General features: G+C 39.7%; 1 protein-coding gene across 3 annotated transcripts in view; it reads left to right on the top strand.

The window, feature by feature from the left end:
- LOC136863781 (oxidized purine nucleoside triphosphate hydrolase) overlaps nt 1-21,215 on the top strand; it is a 122,169-nt gene that overhangs the window by 6,563 nt on the left and 94,391 nt on the right. Inside the window, exons 1-2 of one of the 3 annotated variants that reach the window (XM_067140133.2) lie at nt 120-255; nt 20,425-20,591. In XM_067140133.2, coding sequence (XP_066996234.2) covers nt 178-255; nt 20,425-20,591 — 245 coding nt within the window. In that variant the 5' untranslated portion in view covers nt 120-177. Of the gene's footprint in view, nt 1-119; nt 256-3,590; nt 3,662-20,424; nt 20,592-21,215 lie in introns of those variants that run through there. The other 2 variants (XM_068225905.1, XM_068225904.1) reach the window with 2 other exon arrangements.

The raw sequence follows: 21,215 nt of genomic DNA, 5'->3' as shown, positions 1-21,215 counted from the left end.
TCGCGAGGGACGACCCAGGGATGATTGAATTAGAACCATGAGACTACTTGTTGAACGACCTGCATAAGAAGAAACATATCAAGAAGAAGAAGAAGACTACTTGTGATTAGTACCATAATGTGAGGAACACCATGGGCAGACATTACTTGTGATTAGTACCATCCTGTGAGGAACACCATGGGTCTACGTTACCTAGGAACACCACTGGTCTGGGCGTTGCCTGTGATTAGTACCATCGTGTGCATTCCACCCAAGGTTAGTATATAACAGGATGCCCAGAACAGGGTTTTCTGCGTTCAGAGGGCTTTGGCTATGCTTGGTTATGACGCCAGCTAACCCATCACCAAGGTTAGTAACCTTGACCGCCAGTCACGCTTAAAGTCTGTGCAGTAATATTGTATGTGAGTTTCTTTAATGTGTGCAAGTGAGTTGCAGTTTTGATATTATAGTTTCGTGGTGCTTTCTATGACTAGTCCTTGTGGTGAATAGCTGCTTTCTTAGGCCAGTGTTATTTTGTGTTTGACTTGAATTGATTTGTCTCGGATTGCATATAAACATGACTGGTACGACGTGTATGGTTGCTGTGTGTAATAACAGGTGGGTGAAAACCAGGAGAGACCCCTCCAAAAGTCATATCAAATATTTTAGTTTCCCAAAAAATGAGAAACTAAGGAAGAAGCGGGAAGTGAAATGCAGATTCCTGTAGGGTGTGTTCCGTACATTTTTCTATTAGTGATTTTGAAAGGGATCTAAAGGGCGAATTGTTAGGGCTTCCTTCTAAACGTGTGCTTAACAAAGACGCTGTTCTCTCTAGAAATTTGGGTGTTTTGCGTAGCATAGAACAAGTGTCACATGATAGATTAAGAAGGAAAGAAATGAGGGCAATGGGAAAATGGCTGACGAATTGTTAAAACATTCAGAACATAACACGACTATTGCAAAGTTCACCACCTTCTCCAGCCACTCTACCTACCCAGGTCTGTGATAATACTATGGCCCTGATTTAAGAAATTGAAACCGGGTGAGTTGGCCGTGCGGTTAGGGGCACGTGGCTGTGAGCTTGCATCCGGGAGATAGTGGGTTCGAATCCCATTGTCGGTAGCCCTGAAGATGGTTATCCATGGTTTCCCATTTTCACACCAGGCAAATGCTGGGGCTGTATCTTAAGGCCATGGCCACTTCCTTCCAGCTCCTAGGCCTTTCCTATCCCATCGTTGCCATAAGACCTATCTATGTCAGTGCGATGCAAAGCCACTAGCAAAAAAAAAAAAAACGAAATTGAAAGATTGAAAAAGAAACAGTTAGATGACGAAAGAAAAACTAATGATTTCTTTAAACTGAAGTTAGAGGCAGCGGAAAGCTAATTACATCAAAGCCGCGTATCTATAAGTAATTTGTGTAAGGAGTTAATTAAATGTAGGAAGTTAAAAAATTCTGTTCGGAGCATCCATACAAAACTGGCGAACGATTTGAAAGGAATTTTTACTGAAAATCAAATAAGGATACTCACAAACTAGCAAAACACGTTAATTGGACTGATGAAGGCATATTGGCGGCTTTCACTTTAAGGTATCTAGGGAAGAAAACTTACATTTATATGAGACAAAAACTGCATTACCCTCTGCCTGGACTTTCAACGCTGGAAAAATGGGCTTCAAAAATTGACATGCGAAACGGAAGTGGAATCCTGGAAGATATTCTGCATATGATGAAGATTGTTGCTGTCTCGTATAAAGACCATGAGAAAATAGCAGTCTTCCAGTTTGATGAAATGCGCGTTAAAAGTGCTTTCGAATATGACCCCCTGAAGGATGACATTATAGGCCACAGTTCACAATTGCAAGCTGCGATGGTGAGAAGACTGTTCAAGAATTGGAGGCAAGTAATTTACGCCGATTTCAATAAAAAAGATGACAAAAGACATACTAGACAATTTGGTTTCTCGTCCTTCGGAAATAGGGTAAAAAGTAATGGCATGTGTCTGTGACATGGTGCAGCAAATCAAGGCTTGTGGCAAGAATATGGAATCAATGAAATAAAAACATGGTTTTTGAACCCATGGATGTCAGAAGAAGTGTACTTCTTTGCAGATATCCCTCACCTGTTGAAACTAATTTGGAACTGGTTTCTCGACACCAGCTTTGAATTTTCTGATGGTAAAGTTGTCTCGAAGGAACCTGTGCCAGCTCTGGTTAAGAATGACAGCCACAAAATTAAAGCATGCCACAAAATCAATGTCAGTCATCTAAACTGTAGGGGCACAGAAAGCAGAACGTAAGAAAAGCTGCAGAATTAATGTCACACAGTGTACCTACGGCATTACGTCATTTCAAATTTGGAGATGATGCAACTGTTGCTAAAAGCACAAGTGAATTCATTGAAACTGTTAATGATTGGTACGATCTCATGAATTCCTACAGTCCGGCAATTTATTAAGTGTCTAGCAAAATTGCGTATGGTCTTTAGTTAAAACAACAAGACAAAATTTTAGATAAAATGTGTGGCCTTATGAACAGTATGACCTGCAAGGGGAAGAAAGTTAGGCAAGTGTTCCAGAAAGGTATCCTTGTGACTATCTGCTCCTTGAAATATCTGATCTCAGAAGTTCAGAATCCAAGAATGAAGTACATTTTAACCCACTGACTGAACCAAGATTCACTTGAGAATTTGTTTTCCCAGATCCGCTCTTGAGGGGGATTATACAACCACCCTACACCGCTGAACGCTCTTTATCGTCTTCGGATGATAATTCTCGGAAATAATGCCGGTAAAATAGAGAAACACAAGAACATGCAAACAGAAACCTCTGATGAATATCTCTTATCACAAATGCTGAGGAAGTGCAGAATAATGTGTTGTGAGTTAGAATATTCTCTTGCTGAAAGCTGTTTTGAAAAAGGCAAATATGATACTGTTCCAATATTTGCTGATGAAACTGACACTGAAATGGAGGTCAAAGGTTTGAATTACATTGCATGTTGGATGGCTAAAAAACACAAAAGCATTCATCCACACTTAGGTTCCCCAACAGACACAGGAGGAACATACGTCAGTACGTATTGTTCTGGGTTCGAAGTCTGTCATACGGTGGTCTTACAGGGTCGACAGCTAAGTGGTCACAAACTGTACGGGATATGTAGAAACGTTTCTGTTCTTATCACGGACTTACAGTCCGAAGAGGGTTGGGAATAATATAGAACCTAGTTTCTTTAACATGTGCAAGTAATCCTAATTTAAGTAGTTACCAAGCTCGATTGCTGCATTCGCTTAAGTGCGGCCAGTATCCAGTATTTGGGAGAGAGTGGGTTCGAACACCACTGTCGGCAGCCCTGGAGATGGTTTTCCGTGGGTTTCCCATTTTCACACCAGGCAAATGCTGGGGCTGTACCTTAATTAAGGCCACGGCCACTTCCTTTCACTCCTAGTCCCTCCCTGTTCCATCGTCGCCATAAGACCTATCTGTGTCAGTGCGACGTAAAGCAACTTGCAAAAAAATGTTTAAGTAGGGATCTGGTAGCCACATTTGTGAAAATGAGGACATATGCTATTATAAAATTTTTAAACAAATGTGAGAAAAAAGGAAAAAGTGGAAACAAACGTGTCATTGTTATGGAGGTGAAAATGAAGAAGATAAAGGAAATGAAGAAACTTACCAGTTAAGGTAAGATTCATTTTATCGTAATAGAACTGTTTGTTCGTTATTTTTTTCGCTTGCTTGTTTATTGGTCATATTTAATGCTCAGTTTTGTTTAACTTAGAATAATGTATTGGATTTCAGTAGCTTAGTGTGGCCACTAAAATCCTGTTAGCAGTAACCATGGTCTTGCGACATGATTAGCTCTTGTATTGTACATTATTGTGTTCATTATATACTATTTACAAAGTCAGTTTGAGCCGCTAATAATTATTTGGTTAAAACATATCGCAATCACTAAATTCCTTTGGAAAGTGCTCCTGCGATCAGAGAGCAGGTATCTGTGTGACATCATGCTCGAATTGCCAACGACCACAAGCCAGCCGTTGTGGGTAATCTGTTATAAACCTTTCATTGCACCGAGGTGAGGGAGCGTGCGCTTTGCTGCAGAGACTAGCGACTAGTGGAAATAGATGCTGAGTGCTGCTCTTAAATGGGTTGGTTCCACTGTGTCCAGAATGGGTCTGCGTTAGCTATGAGTAGTATCAATATCTGAAGAACACCATGGGTCTGGGTTACCTGTGATTAGTACCACTATATGAGGAATATCATGGAATTGTTCATTGCCTATGATTAGTACCACTATGTGAGGAAAACCATGGGTCTGCATTGCCTGAGATTTGTACCCTTATGTGAGGAACACCCTGAGTGTGTATTGCCTTTCGGTGGTACCTTAATGTGTGTTCGTGGGTCTACATTATCTATCATTAGTTCCACAATGTGAGCAACACAATCAGTATACGTTGCCTATGACGAGTAGCCTACCGCTATGCGAGCAACACCGTGAGTATACGTGGCCTGTGAAATCTAGCCGGCGCCCGTGATTAGTACCTCTGTGTGAGGAACGCCATGGGTCTATTTTGCCTGTGAGTGGTACCCTTATGTGAGGAACCTCCTGGGTCTGCATTGTCTTGTGAGTCATACCCTTATGTGAGGAACACCATGGGTCTGTGTTGCCTGTGAGTAATGCCATTATGTGTGACATACCCTGGGTCGACATTGCCTGTGATTAGTACCACCATGCGAGGAACACCATGATCCTTTGTTACCTGTGATTAGTACTACTATAAGAGAAACATCATGGTTCTGCTGTACCATGATTAGTATTATTATGAGGGGCCAGTGACTTGGATTTTGGACCCCTTTGGACAACAAACATCATTCCAGAAAATAAGGCATTGGGAATTGGATCCACTGATTGTTTTGGATTCATGATAATTTTTTCATCATCATTCATTTTGGATTTTACTCTGTGGATACATTTTGAAGTATGAATTATCGTTTCATTTCATTGCACCTCGTATCCCCTTTAAACAATCATCACCACCACTTGATCTTGATGACCTTACTAACAATGTCAGGTTCATTAAATAGCCTTTTAAGCTCTTGGTTTTATAGTCTTCTCCATACTCTGTTTTCTTCTACTGGCCCAAAAATCCATCTCAGAATTCCTTATCTCAAAGATACCCAGCTGTTTTTCATCAGATTTTGAGAGAGGCCACATTTCAGAACCATACGTTAGTGCAGATCTCACTGTAACCTTGTAGATCATTATTTTTGTTTTCCTCTTCAGTAATCGAGAATTCAGATATTTTCTAAGGTCATAAAAGCAACTATTTGCATAGAGAATCCATTTGTGGATTTCATTACTAACATTATTTTTGCAATTGACCTCTGGCCCCAAGTTGTTGAAGCTATGTACAACTTCAAATTTGTAAGAGCCAAATTCAATATATGGAGATCTGTCTGCATAAATCTTCTTAGTAACAGGCATGTATGGTACTTAGTCTTGCCTTCATTGATATGCAGATTCATCTCTCTTGTGACCGAGCAAGTTGGCCATTCGGTTAGGGGCACACAGCTGTGAGCTTGCATTCAGGAGATAGTGGGTTAGAACACCACTGTCGGCAGCCCACTGTGGTCCCCCATGTTCACACGAGGCAAATACTGGGACTGTATCTTAACTAAGACCACAGCTGCTTCCTTCCCACTCCTAACCCTTTTCCATCCCATTGTTGCCATAAGACCTATGTGTGTCAGTGCGATGTAAAGCCAATTATTTAGAAAAATCTTTTGCTGCCTTCTCCAGGTACGTAAAGGCCTCTTTCATAGCTTGTGGTGTTCTTGCTATGATATCAGTATCATCCGCATACACTAATATCTGATTTATTGAATATTGAACCCCTCATGTTAATGCCAGGATCTTGAACCTCCTCCTCTAACTCGATATTGATCAGAAGACAGGCAAGTGAATCTGCTTGTCTAAATCCATCTGTAGTTGTTACAGGGTTTGACAACATATTTTGAAAGTATTTTCTATGGGAGATTTTACTAATGAAATCTGTCTGAGGAATGTGCAACTCCTGCACTGCCATATACAGATAACCTGTATCAGTACTGTAGTGCGCTGATCGGAAGTCAGTGAACAAGTGGTGTATATCGTACCAACTTCAATGAACTTTTCAAGTAGGCCTATTTGGTGTATCGTAAAAATTTGAACAACGGTTGATCTTCGTTGTCTGAATTCCTCTTCCATCATTCTGTCCGAGTCCAGGTTTCTTCTTCTTGCACTCCTCTTTATTGAATCGATCTACCTTGTTATAGGTCCCCCACCGAGCTCGATAGCTGCAGTCGCTTAAGTGCGGCCAGTATCCAGTATTAGGGAGATAGTGGGTTCGAACCCCACTGTCGGCAGCCCTGAAGATGGTTTTCCCCGTGGTTTCCCATTTTCACACCAGGCAAATGCTGGGGCTGTACCTTAATTAAGGCCACGGCCGCTTCCTTCCCACTTCTCCCCCTTTCCTGTCCCATCCTCGCAATAAGACCTATCTGTGTCGGTGCGACGTAAAGCAACTTGCAAAAAAAAAAAAAAAAAAAGTCTCGCTCTCTCTCACTCAAACTTCATTTCCATTATCTTTTTTGGTATTCTTTTCTCTTCCATCCTCTTTATATGTCCCAAACCATCTTACTTTATTGCTATCAGTTCTCTCATTTAGGTTTTCCATTCTGACCTTTCTCACATCTATGTTTCTCAGTTTGTCTTTCCTATCAGACTTCTTAGGTATATCATTTTACTGGCTTGAATTCTACTCTCCCTACTTATCACTGTCCAGGTCTCAGCCACATAAGTCAATGTGGGTACATAAGACATTTTGTACATTATCTCTTTACACTTCCTTATTCCAGAAAAGGTTTCTTATACTCTGCTAGAATGCATTGCCATGTTGTATTCTCTTACTAATCTCCATGTACAGCCTTGTATTCTGCATTAATTCATTCCCTGGGTATTTGAAACTGTCAACCATTTCAAGGCTTTGACCACCAATTTTCATAATGTCTTCTCCTTGTCTTTCTCCTATTGATACCACCAGAGTCTTGCTTTTCTCTGTACTGATTGTCATACCATACTTCCCAATTTTCTCGTTCAGTGCATCGAGTTGTTCATGTACTTCATTGCTGTTTATTCCTCAGACCACAATATCATCTCCAAATAATATAATAACTTCATATCCCTATTCCCATATGATCATCCATAACCATTGGAAACAAAACTTCCCTGTCTTAGTCCAGTTTCATTTCTAAACCATTCCATATTTCCAACTGGAGTCTGTAACCTGCTGATGCAGTTGTTGTACATTACTTACACCATTTCTACAGTTTGTATGCCCAGTCTCTTTTTGACCATGGTTTCTCAAACATTCTCCCTGGGAACACTATCTTATGCCCTTTTTAGATCTATGAATATCATGGCCAGATCCTTACCATATTCCCAATTCTTTTCCATTAATTGCCGCATGCTGAAGATTTTGGTCCACTGTAGATCTTCCACTTTACTGTTCCTCTTGCAACTCTCCTTCTACTTTTCTTCTCATTCTCCTCTCTCTAATATCCTTTCCACTATTTTTGCCACTTGCAATGAGAGTGTAATTCCTCTACAGTTATCATACATGTTTTTCTCAATATCCTCCTCTTTGTTCACTCTTCGTTCCCCATTCTCAGTTCTAATTTTCATTTTCTGTCGATGATGTACTCTACCATATCCGCATACTCCTCCAGCTTTTTTGAAATTATCAGGCCCACTCCATTTTTTGTTTCTCGGCCACCACTGCAGTATAGTGTATATCCTTTCCTCATTCTCTTCTTTCCTTTTCCCTTCCATTTAACTTCGCTCAACCCCTTAATTTCTATACCCTCTTTCTCCATAAAATCCACCACTTCTGCCTTTCCTGTCAGGGTCATATGGTTGATTATTGGTCACTCAATTTTCACAGTTCCCCAGCACCGAAGGAACTGCGCGTAGCTTTCAGGGTACGCCTAAATTTTACCGAGGCAAGTTTAAAAGTACCATATTTAGGCTATTATTATTATTATAGTGTGGTTGGCACTCCCAGAGGCGTTTTATACCTCCTCCCAGCTTTAACTTCAGGCTGTTCCTCAGGAGTACAGATGCCTTTTGCAATCGCTTCACTGAAGGACAGACGTTGCTGACACGAGGAAGTTTTTCTGATTCATCTGCCGTTGGGACTGGGGTTCTCTTCCGCTGTATAAACCGTCGAACATGTTCTCCTTTCTGGTGAATTTATGTGTCTTTTCTTACACAAAGTTTTCACCTGACCTCCAGAGGGAGGACTCTTCCGTCCGTTGCTGTCTTTTTCCCACCCAAAGTGACAGCCCTGATTCAGCCTTTGGATCGGGGCATACTGAAATTAAGCGCTTTATTTGAGTGGGGCTTCATACCTCCTTACTGGATGAGTGTGAAAGTGACTCCACTGTGGCTATGCTGAAGGCATGGGAAACTACCAACATTCGCAACGTTGTTTTCCAAGCAACAGAAGTATGGACCATGATGTAAAACACAACCAAATGCAAGTGCTGGAAGGAAGTGTGGTGTACGATTGACACTGAGTTGGAGTTGACACTGAGTGTCAGTGACATTGGTAAACAAAATACCATATTTTTGGACAATTATATACACTTGTTGTTGCCAAAATTACTGACTAAAATAAGGCTGCGTCTTATGGTCCGAAGGTCTATCGTACTTAGACACTGATTATAGGTGATTTGCTGCACTAATGCTCAAAATATTCCTTACATTACTCTCAGCAGTTGACTTCTTTTGTTACTGCTGTTAAGAAACAGCAGCTATGGTATGCCTGCATTTGTCTGACAGGAATGTGAGATGCTAGGGAATTCCTCACAAGGCAGTTTACAACTCCTTTCCCATCTGACTCCTTATTGTACCAGGCAAACACAAAGAGCTCCAACCTTGACTACTGTTATGGGTAACCTTCAAGGAAGGGCAGAAAGAAAATCTTTCACTTTGTAATCAATAGCAAGTTCCAGTAGAAGCAAGTTCTGGTAGTGATAATTTCCCTTACACTATGTCACTTGTACAGCAGAGGAATGGAATACACAAAATTACCTGGTAAGAGTGCTGGAAGACAATAGCTACTTGTGATTTGTAACGGTGAATGTATTGTTTGTACACAAATGAAATTATTTCTGTAAAATAAGATGTCAGCATGAGAGACCTGCATCAGGCCTCTCCTGAGGCCACACGCTGTAACCTCGGTTACGATTTTTTTTTTTGCCCTCTCCATTAACATTTTAGATGTGGCAAACTCGCTGTGGAAATTTGTGTTACTGGGAATTTATTTCCTATTTGTCTTCTGCTGTTATTTCCTATGTGACTTGCTGTCACATTCTTAATTTTAATATCCACTTCACCTTTGAGCGCTAAGACTCTATTCCTCAAATACTTCATTGTGTATCTCTTCAACTCTGCGCGTAAAGCGCTAATTCGTTCCTGCTTTGTGCTGCTCGCTGCGGCAGTGGGTCTAACCTCGTTGGCGCTGTGTCTGACCAGTGACCGCTCGTCAGGGTGTGGAAACTACTGTTTTTCATTGGTAGAGACCATGCCATGTGACCGATGTTGGGAGAGAGCATGTGTCAAGGCTAAACTCCACCTGGCGTACATCCAGAATTGTCTATAGGTCGAGTGTCGAACTACTGAAATATAGATCAGATGTAAGGCTTTTCAGGCGTTTGCTCTATTAACCAGCGTTTCATCTTAGGTCTGACACTAGACTCATCAGAGTGTGATAGAAAGTGGTATGAGTATTGCAAAGATGGGAAGGAATGTGGATCAGGCCAAAAGGTGGGATTAATTAAAATCCAATAGTAAATTCTCTTCTGAAAACCTACAACCTGTTTTCCAGTCAATGATCAGGTCAGGGATTCTATTGTTCGTAATATTTCAGTGGCAATTCTAAGTTCCCATGGAGGGAATTAGATAATATAATGATATGAAAATATCGTCATTCCATAGTTAGGATTCCGCGTTTAACCATAGGATCGTGATGGATAGGAATATTTCAAGTGACATTTTAAATTAAATCTCTTTGCATATTTTGTGTTGGTCAGGAATTGTATTTCATGTGAATTGCCAGCAAGGTGAGTTTTCATTTGATGCAGGTTAAGATAACGTGGTTTTTTTTTTTTTTAGGAGATAGCGAGGAAGGGTCATGTTCCCGTTATTAAGCCAGCTGTTGGTCGGTCGAGCCAGCTTATTGTTAGAAAGAAACTGTAACTGAGAATTGTCATTTGTAGTAAATGTTTCGAATTAGATTTCATTATTTAGAAGAGAGTCGTTTTAGTAGGGACTTGAATTCATTGTCAAAGTGACGGAAATGTCACAATGGTACGTTATGTTGGAAATAACCATTTTCAGGGATGTAAAAATTTGAGAATCGGTAGTGATGTTGTTTGGTGTTGAGGGTTGTACAAAGTTTTGCGATTATTAAATTTGAATATCACGATAGCTTGTCACTCCATAGAGTTCGTGATGGATGACTGTGTTGTTGTTGGTTTCCAGGGCACAAATGTAGGTTCTTGTGATATGAGGTCATTCTTGTGGAGCACATGGGGTGCAGTGTCCATCCACCCTAGAGTTGGGTGAGATGCCTTACGACACTTCAGTCTTATCGACCTGAAATCATATCGAAGGAGGTACCGGAATTAGTCCAAGGTATAACCGTAGGCGTTATAAGCGATTTGACATGGGTTGTTTTATTTTGCCTTGTGTGTAAATTTATGCAGATTATAGGATGTAAGATTAGGATTATCCAAGCTACAGTAGTTTCTTAATGATTAATAGTGTTATAATGTAAAATTGTTAAGTGAAATCATGAAATAAATAAATAGTACTGGTAATTATGACAATGTATTCCGCTTTTTAGCTGCGGTGAAGAAAACCTAGAGCATAAACAATATTAAATCAATATTTTCGTCAAAGGAATGTCTCTAATAAACAGGTCCGAGTGATAACAAAAATGTAATTAAATAGTTAGGGAGTTTAAAGAAACCGTTCGTCCAGGATAGACAAAATTTGTTGTTAATTAGGATTATGAGATTACTTCATTCATTAATTTATTAAATTCAGCAGAATCGTATTTTGACAATTAGCTTATAACCAAGTGACTAACTTGAAAATGTATTCTGGAAATCTTAGTTTAATTTGCTGGGAAATTTCAACTTATTAACGTAACGTTTAAGGGAACATGCCTGATGGAAAGGGACTTTACTGCCACAAGTGTTGTGAGCATTTGTTGCTGTTGTTGTTATTTTGATTTTTGAATTGTTGAGCATTAAATGTGCTGGGGATTTATTAATGTGAAAACCGTGGTCAACAACTACTGTAACTTAATTGTGTTCAGCCTTCAGCTTAGAAGTTTGGATGGACATTGGGTCATCAACCTCAGTGACTTGGATTAGGGCCGTCTACCAGTATAGCATTATTTCCTTTGCAGTCATCAAGCACAATGACTTTAACGTAAATCACAAAGTTAGATGTCGGTCCATGACATAGTCGCAGGTCACATCGATTCAATTAAAGGTTCGTGCCGTGCAATCACTGTGTGGCACATGCTGATGGGACTGTCTTAATTATACCAAGAGAACAAAGCTCGTGTTACGGGAGCTGGATCATCACGAATCATTATGGCGGTATATGTAGTCTCACGTGGAAACCATTCTTAGGGATCTCCAGACTTTCTTTATTTCATTCTTAAATTAAGACTCTTTCTAGTAAGGATGCATCTCTCATCATTGTTATTATTTTTTTTTTTTACGGACAAGACTGAGTTCGTTGTTTAAAGGGGGTGAAATGTCACAAGTTTCTTCGACTTCATTGCCAGTGATAAATAAAATATTCATTTCTTTTAACTGGAGTCCTCTGATTGTAGACAATAGTTTAAATTACTGAAACCTACCTCTTACGCAAGCAAGTGAAGAAGAACCTATAGACGACCCAACAGAAAGATCTCATGCCAATTTGCTGATAGGTAAGGAAGGTAGGTATCCTACGAAGGACCTTAAAGGGTTCAATACATATGGAGAACTCCATACAACTTGGATTCCATGCATCAGGCATCTTTTTCCACAAGGGGGAAGAAGTTGAGTCACAATTCCCTTCTCACTTGGAAACATTGCTTGACATCAATTCACTGGACAGTACTGATTTTTTTGATAAGTTGTATCAGAAATTATCCGGCATCGATCATTACCCGACAGCCCAGGGATCTGGTAGAACTTCGTAGGCATTCATTGCTGGTGGTTTTCCATGGCACATTGTCAACCCAACATTGCTGCCCAGCCCTCAGGATGGAACATAAGATCACAGATGTTTCGACAGAGGATGCCGACACGAGTACTATGCTTGGCTGTATTGTCCTCTACCACATTCCGGAGAAACAATTGAATTCTTGCCAGGTACCAAGAAGGATTGAGACTTGGCTATTGGACAAGAGGTGTTTGATTTCAGATGTCAAAATTATTGTAATTAACTTACTGCAATGGCATACACAACTTAATTGATTTACCCTGAACCAAGAACTCATTCTACCATCAATTCTCACTGAAGCCCAATTGTCAACATAAATGCCTTTGATTGATTTTAATAATCTATCTTTAATTCCATAGTCCTCCAGTATGGCGAACATCTTTTCCCTCGGTACCCTGTCATATGCTTTCTCTAGATCTACGAAACATAAACACAACTGGCTATTCCTCTTATAGCATTTTTCAATTACCTGGCGCATACTGAAAATCTGATCCTGACAGCCCCTCCTTGGTCTGAAACCACACTGGTATTCATCCAACTTCCTCTCAATGACTGATCGCACCCTCCCTTCCAAGATGCCAGTGAGTACTTTGCCTGGTACACTAATCAATGAGATACCTCGATAGTTGTTGCAATCCTTCCTGTACCCTTGCTTATGGATAGGTGCAATTACTGCTTTTGTCCAATCTAAAGATAACTTACCAACACTCCATGCTAATCTTTTTATTCTGTGAAGCCATTTCATCCCTACCTTCCCACTATACTTCACCATTTCAGGTCTAATTTCATCTATTCCTGCAGCTTTATGACAATGGACTAACATCATTTTCCTCCTCCCCATGAGCTTGGCTGTTCGCAACACCACCAGGAAGATTTCCTTTTACGTTGAGAAGATGTTCAAAATATTCCCTCCACCTCTTCAGTGATTCCCTGGGATCTATTATGAGTTCACCTGAATTACTCAAAACACTGTTCATTTCCTTTTTTCCCTCCCTTCCTAAGATTCTTTATTACTGTCCAGAAAGATTTCCCTGCTGCTTGACTTAGCCTTTCCAGGTTATTACCAGAATCTTCCCATGACTTCTTTTTGGTTTGGAGCCATTTCTGATAAGCCTTCTTTTTACGTTTACAAGCTGCTCTCACTTCATCATTCCACCAAGATGTTCGCCTTTTCCCATCTTTAAGCATTCCCTTGCTGTTTGTACTGCAGCATCCCTGTGTGTCACCAATTCTCTTTTTATATCCTGAACCTGCTTACTGTCTACTGTTCGAAATTTCTCACTAATCATATCTATGTACTTCTGTCTAATTTCCTCGTCCTGGAGATTTCCTACCCTTATTCGTTTGCAGACAGATTTCACTTTTCTATCCTAGGCCTAGAGATACTTAGTTCACTACAGATCAGATAGTGGTCTGTATCATCGAAAAATCCCCGGAAAACTCGTACATTCCTAACAGATTTTCTGAATTACATAAAATCAGCTTCATGGTCCGTATCGCACTTCAATAGATTCACAATTAAGTATTTATTTATTTTCCACCTAGTCGATACAATGATTGCTTAAGGCAATTTTTAATGGTCAAAAGTGGTACATGTTTCGTATATTATCAACATCTTCAGCCACATAACACTGTTTAGATGAAAAATATATAAAATTGACAAAGTAATGCCTTAGAGGAAGTGTCCTTAAAATTAACATAAGATTGACAAGATTAAAACAATTCGAAGTAGGTTGAGATATAGTCTATTATGGATCTGGTACCCCTAGCCTCCCATGTGTAGCGGTGAATAGCCTTATGCTTGAAGAATGTATTTGTAACTTCTAAACCCATACTAGCACAGAAGTCCAGCAAACGCTTCCCATTCTTATTAGCTTCCATATCTTCCCCACATTTAACCAATCACCCTTTGGTATCCTTCAGTTCTATTTCCAACTCTCGCATTGAAATCGTCCATTAGCACTATTCTATCCTTGTTGTTGACCCTGACCACGATGTCACTCAATGCTTCATAAAACTTGTCAACTTCATCCTCATCTGCACCCTCACATGGTGAGTACACTGAGACAATTCTCGTCCTAATTCCTCCAACTGCCAAATCTACTCACATCATTCGCTCATTTACGTGCCTAACAGAAATTATGTTGCGTGCAGTGGTATTCCTGATAAACAGCCCTACCCTATATTCTGCCCTTCCCTTTCTAACACCCGTCAAGTACGCTGTATAATCTCCTATCTTCCTCGTTATCTCCCCTTACCCGAATGTCACTTACTCCTAGCACATCCAAATGCATCCTCTTTGCTGACTCAGGCAATTCTACTTTCTTCCATAAGCCCCATTAATATTGATAGCTTCCCAACGAATTCCATTTTGTTCGCCAAGTTGTTTCCAAGGAGTCCCTCGCCTGTCAAATGGGAGTGGGACTCCGTTACTCCCATGCTACACACAGTGTCAAATCAACAACAGCAATTCATACATCCACACACAAGTGCGAAGGGAAGGAGCCTCTACTCCAGTCAAATGCCACATAGCATAATTCAACACAGGACGTTACGTTTTACCTTCCAACACAAACAGCACGGATTTTATGTGTGCACGCTTTAGAAATTTACATTTTCTGCTCAAGTCTCAACTGAGTTAACACAATCTCATATATTGTTTTTCAGCATTGACAAGTGTTTTCATGTTTCGTATGTATATGGTGACAGAAAACTCATACTTGAGAACCTGACATTTTAAAGTGTAATCTGTACCTATGTACAATGCAGGCCATTGAATTTTAACACATGTTTTATCTCCATAGTCATTATTTAGTGTTCATAATAGTGCCTATTTACCAAGACTTCAAGGACAGAACTAATTGGTTCTTAAAAAATTAAGGCAATATCACAGTGTACAACTGAAAGTTCAGGAAACAAGGAAGTGTAGCCCAATATTCCATAAGACTAACAAATTATGATCAATGCACATGCTCTTTCTGTGTTACCATACATGTTTTATAAAGTTAGCATCTTTTTTTAGAAAAATGAACAATTCAAACTTTTATAAATGTGTTTTTATATATGTTATTCGTGATAGACAGTGAATACCAAGTTCCCAATTCGACGATTGCCCCCAATCATGAGAATAATTTGACATGTTATCATCATATGACATTCTTTGTTAGATCCAGTAATGTTTTATGATTGCATGATATGTTATATGTGATTGTGTGACCAGCTGAAGATGACCTAGTAAGGTCAAAACCAGTCCTGTAGTTTTAATTTAATAAAACAAGTATTGATTGGGTGGAAGTCTTCTTCACATTGTATTTGTCTATAATATCAATACGGAAATGAAACTTATAGATTACAACACTGCCCTGAACGATGTCGGAGCATGCCATGTATCCTGGAAAAACCGCCAGGATTTGATCAACCCCATTCTATGTGGACAGCCCTCAATCGTATCTGCACTGGCCATGGAATATGTTTAGATGCCCTCCAGAAGCGGGGAAAGTCTCGTCACCAAAATGTGACTGTGGTGCTGAGAAACAGACAATTCATCACTTAGTGACTGAGTGCCCAAACTATGCATATTGTGAGGACTGCAAGGACTTTTTAACAGTTCAATGGATGCTGTATGCTACATAAAGAACTTGAATATTCGTATATATATATGTAGGAAGTTATACTTCAGTTGCTGGAACTTTTATATAATTTCATGTATGTGATAATGATAATTTAATGCTTTTTATGTGCCATACGCTAAATAAAAATAAATACAGGGTCCGCCAGAAAAAATGTATAAACTCTTTATGGAACAAAAACTATTTATTGTGTGGTGGTTTTTTTTTTGCATTTAAATTTTGATTACACATATAGTACTGTCTTCAGTTAAACATATGGTTACATGAGATGTTCAAAATGTTCACCGTTGGCTGCCAGACACATAGCAGAACGACGAGCGGTCACTGCAACTACATTCGTCAGTGTTTGAATGGGGATCTCTGCACATGCCGCTGTCATCTCCTGGCGAAAGGCCTCCAGTGTGTGTGGCTTTTGTCGATAGACTTGATTTTTCACAGTTCCCCACAAGTAAAAGTCCATAGAGATAAGATCTGGCGACCGTGGGGGGAACTCAGTGGGCTCTCGTCGTCCAGTCCAATTTCCCAGCAGATTGTCATCCAGAAAAGCTCGTACTGCTACATGGTAGCGTGGTGGCGCCCCGTCCTGTTGGTAGAAGACTTCATCATTGGCTCCATAAAGCGCACGTACAGCTAGTAAAATTAATGTGCGTAACATTTCCAAGTACATTGCTCCAGTGACAGTACCATCAAAGAAAAAGTGTCCCAGTAAGCCCCTCAATGACAGTTCACACCAGACATTAACCCCTGGTAGATTGACCACCTTGTCCACCTGAACATGCGGATTTTCCGGAGCCCAGTAAACACAGTTATGTCGATTCACTGTTCCATTAAGGTTAAACTGGGCGTCATCAGACCACACTAACTTCGTCAGAAATTGTTCATCTTGGGTTACTATTTGCTGATACCATTTACAAAATTGCATTCGACGATCGGGATCGCCTCATTAAGCACATGCAGTAATTGTGGGATGTACACTTTCCACTTATTTGTTTTCAAAATTCGTCGTACACTTGTACTGCTAATCCCCACTTCCTGTGCACATTGCGTAGCAGACTTCTGTGGAGAATTAGCAAAACTTTCCAACACGTGAGCCGATGAAGCAGGACGGGTAGCTGCACGCATTCTTCCCGATCTTCCTTTGTGAATATCACAAATTGTTCCACGTGTCTCAAACTTGCCAGTAATGTGTTTAATTGTTAGGCATGTTGGGGGTTCTGTTTCAAACTCCCTCCTCCACTGACATTGCACTTCAATGCCATTATCAAACCTGATAAACCACTTCAGAATGTACTTTTGTTGCTCGAACGTCAAGCGTGCTCCAGCCATTTTGTTTTAGTTGTATTACATAAAATTATATATTTTAGTGTTTTCTTTTTCTCATATCATATAGGATTAAATTGCTGGTTTGAAGTTTCACACTTAATATGGGGCTGTTGTCAGGTGCCTCAACAGGGGCAATTAAGATAATTATGAGTAACACATATTTGAAAGGATGATAAGTGCAGGTAAAAACACCTGTGAAATTTTTTTTCTTTTTGTTTTCCAATGGTTCCAATTAGCTGCAGACTGTTACTTTAATAGTATACACTATGTGCCGATCTTTACATCTTTCATCCCTATTTGAGTTAATTGCTTTTAAACTAGCCGCTATGTATTGAAGTTACCAGAAATATTTTTCTAAGCATATTTCTGCGACCTCTTCCTTACTTAGGAATTTCCAAATCTATTCTTAAAGCTTTCTTCTTTTGAACTGTCTCAACTAAGTTTTAGTTTCCTTTAAACATTTGAAGAACTTAGTTCATGAACATAAGTTTTCTCTAGAGTCAACATGGCACCAGTTGTGTCCTTGCTGGCTTCAGAGTTGAAATCACAGATTACAGTTGACAAGTCCTTTGCAATTGATGACAGACTAGTGATTTGTCAGCATGCAACAAGCATGATCCATGAAGCCCCAGCTTGAGCAATATGCATAGTAAATAAAACCTTACAATGAGGTCTACAGAAGAAACATACTTTTAACACAGCTACAGCCTTCACCTTGAAGTAACCCTTTTTATAAGGACTTATGCAATGTGATGTTTGCAGTCAATATTCCATGGTATAAACTTGAAGTGCCTGAATTCACATCTTTTCTGGAAAAATACTGCAAGCAACATGTTCCTCACCAATCAACACTACACAAGAATTATATTCAAGTCTTCTATGATGAAGCAATATGCAACATAAAACAGTATATATGAAATGCTTTCAGATGGGTTGCTGTTGGAACAACAGATGTTAAGGGTAGATTTACTGCAAATGTTGTGGTGGGAAAACTAGAACCTGACTGAACTTCGAAGCCATGTTTGATGTACTGTAAAGAGCTGAACTATACAAATCGCTCAACTATTACAAGATTTGTGAATTATGGATTAAAAGTTCTGTGGCCGACTGAGATGGAAGATATTAGTAATATATTCTGATGCTGCAGCATATATGCTTAAAACTGCAATTGCTCTGAAAGTGTTTTATCCCGTATGCTCTATTTTACGTGCTTGGCTCAACGAGGTGGGGAACATGGATAGAAGTAGGTAACTGAGCACCTAGATGGTATAGAGATTGTTGTAGATACTTTGGATCCTGAAATTGCTGTATCTGTTTGTGAATCACAAACTACCTTTAGTGACTCCAAAGTGGTCTCCTCACTTGCCTACATCAGCGACAACTTCAGCTGGCATCCAGAAAGCAGCAAAAATCCAGAAACATGTGGACTGCCACGGTTATATTCTATTGCTATCATAGAAGATGCAATTGAAAAACTAAGTGCTGTGCATGCAGAAACTTTTTCAGGTGTATTGAGTAAACTGCAAAAGGTATTGAAGGGAAATCCTGGTTATTCAATATTGCACACGGTGTGCCAAATTCTAAAAGGAGATGATGTTGATCCACCCAAGGACATTTCTCCAACAAAAATTGATCTCCTAGAATTTGCCCCAGTTACATCATGTGATGTTGAGAGATCCTTCTCTGCATATAAGAACATCCTGAGTGACAAATGTCTTTCATTGACCCCAGAGAACATCGAAAAGTACATAATTGTACTCTGTGCTACAAAATTTAATATAAAGCATGTTTTGTGTGTTGTAACTGACAGAATGGTAAGTTTATAATACATTTGTATTGTATGTCCAGCCCTTGTCCCATTTCTTTATGGGGTCAGATATGATGTGATATGAATCTGTAGTGAGATTTTACGACCGGATGCCCTTCCTGACATCAACCTCATCACAGAAGTTAATGAGATGAAAAGAATAATGTTAGGAATGAGGAGATAAAGTCTAAGTTAGGAATGAACTCGATGGATGAAGCTGTACGCATAAACCGTCTTCGGTTGTGGGGTCATTTGAGGTGAATGGAGGAGGATAGATCACCAAGGAGAATAATGGACTCTGTTATGGAGGGTAAGAGAAGTAGAGGGAGACCAAGATGACGATGGGTAGACTCAGTTTCTAACGATTTAAAGATAAGAGATATGGAACTAAACGAGGGCACAGAACTAGTTACAAATAGAGGATTGTGGCAACGTTTTGTAAACTCACAGAGGCTTGTAGACTGAATGCTGAAAGGTGTGTGTATGTATGTATGTATGATAGGAGGAAACGAGAGAGTGAAACCTGCTGCCGAGACATAGCCTACTTCTGTCGAATAGCATCAAGGGATCTGTTCAAGGCTTAATATCCCCATCTGATGGAATACGGTGAGGTATGGAATTGAATCCAGGCTTTTGGCATGCAATCTAGTGATTAGACATTGTATACCACCAACTCTCCTTCCCTGCCGGCCAACATTCTGATGAACATCTTTTCAACCAACGAGACTCGAATTGGCTAACCACGGTATCAGACCATACAGACTTCATGCCTCAACGGTCATGGCCACCAAGTGGGCTCTTTATATTACATATGTGATATTACATGTTTTACAAGATATTATGGTGTTTTTTATTACATATTTATGTATATATTTTGCCACTTGATACTACATAAAAATCCCAGCTCTAATGATATCCTAGATGTCTTTGATTGGAAATAGATTCCTAAATGATCAAGTATGCCAGGAGAGTGTTTGTACAATTATTTTGGTTACTTCAGCCAGTAGATTTAATAGAAATTTTACTTAATTTATTGGGAGATCTGTTATCTTCTGATAGTGTGGATTAATTTAAGCCTTGTCTGATTTCATTTTATGACAGCTTTTCTATAATCACTCCATGCAAATGCTTGGATAATACTATAGTTCTTGTCTAGATGCATATCACTCACAGTTACTAAGACTTCATGACCAACAAAGTCCTTTTCTGACTGACTGACTGACTGACTGACTGACTGACTGACTGACTGACTGACTGACTGACTGACTGACTGACTGAGTGTGATCTACTTTGTATTGCATTTGAAATGTTGATGAAATATGTTAAAATGTCAACTTATCTTCTGTTTTAGATGGCATACAAGGAGAATTGTACAGAAAAGTTGTATACTCTGGTGATGATTCGCAAAGATGGAAATATATTGTTAGGACTTAAGAAGAGGGGTTTTGGTGTGGGAAAATGGAACGGTTTTGGTGGTAAACTTCACGATGGAGAAACTATTACAGAAGCTGCTGAAAGGTACTGTTAATAATACCTAACTTAATAAATTAATATAAAACCATGAAATCATGTATTAGAACATGTAGCAATGACATAAGATCATGGCACTTCTTGCCAATTGCACTTAACTCACATTTCAATTCAGACTTAAACAATGAGTTTATTAATGGGAAATTCTAGTCACTTACTTGAAACAACTCTCCAGATATTTGATGTCTGGTTCTTTGGCTGAATAGTCAGTGTAGTGGCTTTTGGTTCAGAGGGCCTAGTGCTCAGTTCAAGGTCAGGCCAGGCATTTTAATGCATATGGTTAATTCCTCTGGTACAGAGAGTGGGGGTTTGTGTTTGTCTTAATACATATCTCTTCATCTACTTACAATCCATCACACTACCAACCACCACAGACCCCAGTAAATTAGGAAGAAGAAGAATATCCAGAGATTAGATAACTGATGCTGGAAAAGGAAGGCTCCTGTTATATTGACCCAATGAGCTAGAATGTAATACACTATGTGATCAAAAGTATCCGGACACCTGGCTGAACATGATGTACAAGTTTGTGGCGCCCTCCATCGGTAATGCTGGAATTCAATATGGTGTTGGTCCACCCTTAGCCTTGATGACAGCTTCCACTCTCGCAGG

Source organism: Anabrus simplex, chromosome 2, assembly GCF_040414725.1.
Source record: "Anabrus simplex isolate iqAnaSimp1 chromosome 2, ASM4041472v1, whole genome shotgun sequence".
In the NCBI taxonomy this organism is placed as follows: Eukaryota; Metazoa; Arthropoda; class Insecta; order Orthoptera; family Tettigoniidae; genus Anabrus; species Anabrus simplex.
The sequence above is the reverse complement of the archived record's forward strand: the minus strand, read 5'-3'. Positions and strand labels throughout refer to the sequence as shown.